General features: G+C 33.6%; 1 protein-coding gene across 1 annotated transcript; it reads left to right on the top strand.

Moving 5' to 3' along the window:
* The first annotated feature begins 228 nt into the window (after positions 1–228).
* Positions 229–3,586, top strand: LOC145328467 (uncharacterized). Its single transcript, XM_080172168.1, has 5 exons — positions 229–326; positions 1,465–1,503; positions 2,009–2,089; positions 3,110–3,161; positions 3,533–3,586. The coding sequence occupies exons 1-5, from the start codon at positions 241–243 to the stop codon at positions 3,584–3,586; spliced, it is 312 nt and encodes a 103-aa protein (XP_080028294.1). The 5' UTR covers positions 229–240.
* The last annotated feature ends 2,503 nt before the right edge of the window (positions 3,587–6,089 follow it).

Here is a 6,089-nt window from a genome sequence, read left to right as displayed (position 1 = left end):
TTGTATGATATAATTATTCTATTCATCTGATCTTTAGAATACCAATTCCTAGAACAACAAAATACAATGTTAATAGCGAAGTATCTATGTAATAAAAATCCGACTCTATGAGTTATTGTTGGTTTTTCTTTCCTTCTGATATTAGAGCTTTGCTTTTATGGATGTTGTCATCCTTGTTTATCACTGAACCATTGAAGTAATTACGTATATATTCAGTAATTGGACACAAGTCCTCCAACAATGGCTAAAAGTATAAAGTTTAAATGTTCCAGAATGTTCTTGTACAAGATTGCCTTTTCTTTGCAGATTTTCTTTGGATTTCTTAGGTAAAATGCGACATATTATCTTGTTGTTTGGAAATGCCTAGGCATGAGAAAAGCAATTGTAGGACACGCAGTAAACACTCGTGCAATCAAAAGATATTTTCTGGTGAAATATGTAATATTAATCTGTTGTTTTAAATTGATTCTCTTTGATATTATTGAACAAAGTCATATTTCTATAACAATTTATTAGGAAAGATGTGTATCTTGATGTTAAAGGTTTGTAAACATTAAACTTGTGTAAAGTTGTTACTGAGTGCTATCTTAATTAATTGCTTAAGTTTAAATAATGAGAAGTATAAATACGAGTATAGACTATTAAAAAAAGAACAAGGATGACAACATCCATAAAAGCGAAGCACTGAAACGGTAGGACAAACGGACATTAACACTTGTATAGTGTCTAAACTGAATAATCAGAATATAAAAGTATAAGAGTCGAAGCAAAATTGTAAGTAAATTTGTTGAAAAACTGCTTGATACAGGATAATGTTTATAGACATACTTAAATTTTTAGGACCTGACTATAGAGTTGCTTTGCTTATAATATTGTTTTTTGTTGTCCCAGGAATCAATATACCAAAAATCAGATCAAACGGATAATTAAATCACATAAAAATTTGTTGTTAAAAAAGTAGAAAAATGAACATGTTTAAAATGGACATACAGACATTCTGGTAATGATTATAGAGTAACTACGCTTTCTAAATAACTACTACAGGAATCACCATGCAAAGTTTGAAATCGATAGGACAATTGTAACATGCCTAAATTAACGAATAAAAGCTATCTATCTCGGACGGACGGACGGACGTACGGACGGACGTACGGACGGACGGACGGACCGACCCTAATTATAGAAAAGCTTCGCTTTAAAAAAATAATTATCATATTTTGTATTAGCTCAAACCTAATTATATTTGCTCTGTCTAAATATATTCCATAAGCAAAATCATAGACGTCCAAGAGTAGGGGTAGAGTGGTGTTTACCTTCCTAAAACTTTGAAACCCCTCATTAAAAACCCCTTAAAATTTTTGAAATGCATTAGATTACCTTTGGGACCCCTCGTTTTACCATTTTGAAATAAAAAGCTTGGACGTCCTTTAGCTAAATATTGATTTATCTTGATGGTTTATTTAGTTTGGTGAGTCAAGCAGTTGTGTTCACTCATATGCATAGGTAACATTCTTGTTTTTAGTAGCGAATCTACTTTATAGCTCTAGGGAATAACCATAAAAAGTCCATAAAATGTCTTTCAAGTATGGTTTTACATATATGAACATACATAAAACAATTGTTAGTCGATCCGAATGTAATTGTTTAATATGTCAATCTTATAAATCTGAAATATTTGTTTATGTAATAATCGATATATAATTAATTAGATGTTACACCAGATTTTCATGTACTCAGCTGGCAAAGATAACGATTCCCCCCGTCCTACCCCTTTACCTATCCCTTCCCATCCTCATAGATGATCGAAGGGACCAGTAAATGAGTTTCATATTAGCAACCTAAACTGACTACAAATCATTTCCCTCTATAGTTATATCCTTGTATATTCAATACATGTACATTTATTTAATCTTAAGAAGTGGTGATTTCAAATTCATCAATCTTGGTAGTGTACATCAAAATTATCGTGCTTTGTCTTATCCCTGAAGATCCCTGATATTTTTTGTAGTGATACACGCAAATTCGGAGGGGAAGGAGTTTATTCTGGAATATTTTCTATTGTTATTGGAACTTTGGGCTGTATCATCAGGTCAGAGTTATTCATGGTATTATAGACAGCTTTCCGCGGATATTAAAATAAAAAGTTATTAGATTTAACCCAGTTTTATTAGTACCGAGGGACCGAAGGCCCAGGCTAACAAAACTAATATTTATTTTATGATTTTTATTTTACTAATCGTGGAAAAGTGTATGCAATTTAATAAATGATTTTTCAGTATGGCTGTGAACTTGTACTAATCCTGCGGATATTAATCGGTTTCGAAGCCATACTTAAAAAGTCTGTCCGTAGGGGATAGCTCTTATTATCAATTTAGACATGTTACAATTGTCCTATCAATTTCAAACTTGGCATGATGATTCCTGTAACAGTAATATAGAATGTTTAAAACTTAGCAGCTCTTTAAGCGTTACTAAAAATTTTTAAGTCCAATCATCTATTAAAGTAAGTACGTCCTATATTTAAGTATCCTTTACAAAAGCAACTTTGCATTTAATCCTTATACTAAAGTAACAGGATGTTTGTTTGTATGTGTGTGTATCTGTGTATCTGTGTGTCTGTGTGTCTGTACCAAAGGATCTCGCTAACCGCTGAACCGATCGGGTTCTCCTTAACAGGGTAGATTGTCATATGTCCCGGGAAGGTTTATAACTATTTTGGGGGAGGGTACCACCACCCTCCCAAGAGATATCACAATAAATTCAAAAATATTAAATATTTCCGCCGCATAGTGTCGCTAGCGTAGTCGCGCTGCGTAGACGCATGAATTTAACAATTGATAACATAGACAAGTTATTACTCAAATTAGATATTTAAAATAAAATAAAACATTTAAAGGCCAGTAGAGGCCTCTAGGGGAGTAGCCGCTAGTATAATATATCCACTTACAGAGCAGATGTTTAGTGTCATAAAAAATGTATACCAAGAAAGTATAAATACAAGGGTACGACGGACAAACGGACGGAATTTTGCATTATAGAGTACCTTCTCTATTAAAAAGATCTTAATGTTGGTATTTTCATTATTTTGTGTTGACATTCTTATATTTAGTTTGAAATGTGTGAAGCCAACCTTCTCTACATATGACTACCTGGCCTTAATGGTAAGAAGCATCGCTACTCTATAATCTAATATATAAAACTAATAATTAGATTTCTTTGCAGTAGTTAAAAAGATATATTTGTTTAGTAAAGGTTTGGAAAACAACAAATCCACTCTTCAATTCGATATTTTTCTCTCCACATATGCTCTCTCTATCTATTTTTTTGAGCATTACTGGCGGTAGAATAACAGACCAATTAAGAAATCAAACAAAAAAATAATACGTTTATAAACATTCATAGCTTCCAAGTAAATCCCATTTTCCTTTAGTACTACGTTAGGACTGACCTACAGTCAGTTAAAGTGTGATATAGAGCAACTTCGCTTATATTTGGAATTGTATGAATAGTTTTAGAAGATCTTTTTCTTTAGATTTTGAATATTGTGGCATTTCTGTTTTCTCTTTGTTTGATTTTTATCAGGTAATTCTTTCATTAAACGAGAAATTCTTTATAAAAAGAGGCCAAGAAAATAGCTTAAAACCATCCTAGGACATTAATAAAGTTTCCCTGAAAATTACAATCAAATCGAACAACAGTTTCCGAGATCATTAGCCTAAAAAAAAACTTCTTTATGTTGCAGGATAATAGTTCAACTTGAGTCTTTAACCTTTTTAAAAAATAATAGTACAAGTTACCAAAGGCTTATTTAAACGTGAAATTAGTAAAGTACATTGATCCTCCTGATCGATGAAACTACCCTTTATCTAAAGGGTGAACAAAAAAAAATGCGTAGATTTTTAAAATCAAAATTGCGCGGCTTGTTAATAGTAGAAAAATGTTACGCATACCATTAGAACCGATAAGAAGTCTATTTTTTGGAAATATAAGAACGATTTCTCTGCTACGTATAGTTAGGGAGCTACGTGTTAAAATGTCCCAACTGACATAAAACTTGACTTGCGAGTATATAAGTAAATATTATATAGACAATAATTCTTGCAAAAAGACGTGCGTACATTTTTAAAATTCAAATTGCGCGGCTTGTGTTAATGGTAGAAAAATGTTACGCATATCGTCAGAACCGCTATGAACTGTATTTTTTTGAAATATAAGTGTGGTAATACGACACCCAGACGGACAGGCCGTTTACAGAGTTGCTTCGCTGTGACTTATGATAACAAACCCCCTGCACTAATCTTATTATATCACCATCTATCTCATGACCGCTGTTGACCCCGCAACCCAGCGGTCAAACTGGCCTGCCTAAATGTGGGGAGGGGACTCAAACATGCAACTATCACGCGTCCCTCACGCGCTTATATAACCGGGAGGCGCTGCCTCCCCTTTTTCCACCGCTGCCCCCACAGCCTGTCTACCGCCGGGAGCTAAGCCCTAGCGTCCCACACCCCCTTCAAACCTAACCATTGTTATAATCTGTTGTATATATATAGTAAACATTGCTTGTAAATATTATTCAGTTTAAATATATAATTTCTGTATGATTGAATCCTGCTTGTTTGTTTGGTAGAATAATTAAAGGCTAGGGCTCGTTGAATCCGAACTCGTTACCCCGTGGGCCGAGAACGCTCGGCTTACCAGAACTTGGTGTCAGCTGTGAGATCGAGCCGTATCATTTTGTGTATCATCATTGATCCCCAATATATGATACACAAAATTACCACCTTCTGTAGATTATAAATCAATTTATCGGCCATTGTCTTATCCCTTTGTATCCCTGGACTAAGCAACTGACCAACACATATAACTTATTGTAGATTAGCTGCACTATGAATGTAAGTGTTGTTTTCTTCTTGGAATTATTAGTAAATTGGCACTAATTAGAATTAGGTAATTATAGCGTCGTAGATAAACTTTAAATATATACAAAGATAGAATTTATATAATATACTAGCGACAACCCACCTAGAATCTAGGGGCTTTGTATTCAAAGGATCAGAGGGGGCTAAGAAATAGCTAGAAACCGTCCCAAGGCTTAATTCTAACAAAAATTGGCACCAGACTATCACAGGACCTAAATGAAGAGAACTCAGTCGTTTCAGAAGTTATTGAGATCTTAAGATTTATATAAAAAAAAACGTATTACCTTATATTTTACTTTGCCCCAAGAGGCTTGATCAAACCAATTTTTCGTATTTTAAATTTAAAAGAATTTTTTTTTTAAATTTCTTGAGGGAGGGGAATTTTTTTTTTTTTGGGGGGGGGGGAGGGGTTAGCCGACCCCAATATTTTAATTTTAGTTTGCAAAAGAAATTTTTGTTTGTGGGGGGGTTGGTATTTTTCATTTTTGGGGGAGGTTGGGGGTGTTCCACCCCCCCCCCCCCAAGAAAATAGTTATAACCCTTCCCGGGACCTATGAAAAGCTACCCTGTAAAGGAGAACCCGATCGATTTAGCGGTTAGTGAGATCCTTCGCTACAAACAAACAAACACTACTTTGTATTATAAATGATATCGATCTCTGGAAAATCAGGGTGATAAAAACCAAAAGTAGCGAAGCATAATATTGAAGAAAAACATTAAATTTATTCTATTTCATTCATGGACAGACAGGTATAAAGACACATTGAAATGTTAATCTAATTTGACTCCACACACCCCTTTATGTAAATGACTTTTGTTACATATGACCGACAGACAAAGTAAGTTATGTACTGGATGCTTTTTAGTAATTGGTATTTTCACCAAAATAAAATTGGTAGTTTATCTTTAAAAGCATTCGAAAATAGTTTTGCTTAATTGCAACAAATTGTTAATCTAGCAATACAATGTATAAAAAATAAAGCAAAATGGTTTTTGTTTTTGAATATCCATCCCAAACATGTGTACATATTTTATTTGTAAAGCTTTAATTCTATGGATGTTGTGATCCTTGTTAAAAGCGAAGCTTTTCAATAATTTAGCATGTTAGAATTGTCCGATAGATTTTAAAGTGTGAATGGTGATTTAGAAAGCGTAGCAACTCTATAA

Source organism: Acartia tonsa, chromosome 9 (genome assembly GCF_053477335.1).
Source record: "Acartia tonsa isolate MP-2025a chromosome 9, ASM5347733v1, whole genome shotgun sequence".
Taxonomy (NCBI): Eukaryota; Metazoa; Arthropoda; class Copepoda; order Calanoida; family Acartiidae; genus Acartia; species Acartia tonsa.
This window is presented reverse-complemented; position numbering and strand designations above follow the sequence as displayed.

What these genes read in the sequence shown, in the direction of transcription:
- LOC145328467 (XM_080172168.1), top strand. Translation starts at nt 241, where the DNA reads ATGGCTAAAAGTATAAAGTTTAAATGTTCCAGAATGTTCTTGTACAAG. An exon ending in ACTTTGGGCTGTATCATCAG is followed by an intron (nt 2,090 to 3,109) that starts GTCAGAGTTATT and finishes TCTTATATTTAG; the next exon opens with TTTGAAATGTGTGAAGCCAA. An exon ending in ATGACTACCTGGCCTTAATG is followed by an intron (nt 3,162 to 3,532) that starts GTAAGAAGCATC and finishes CTTTTTCTTTAG; the next exon opens with ATTTTGAATATTGTGGCATT.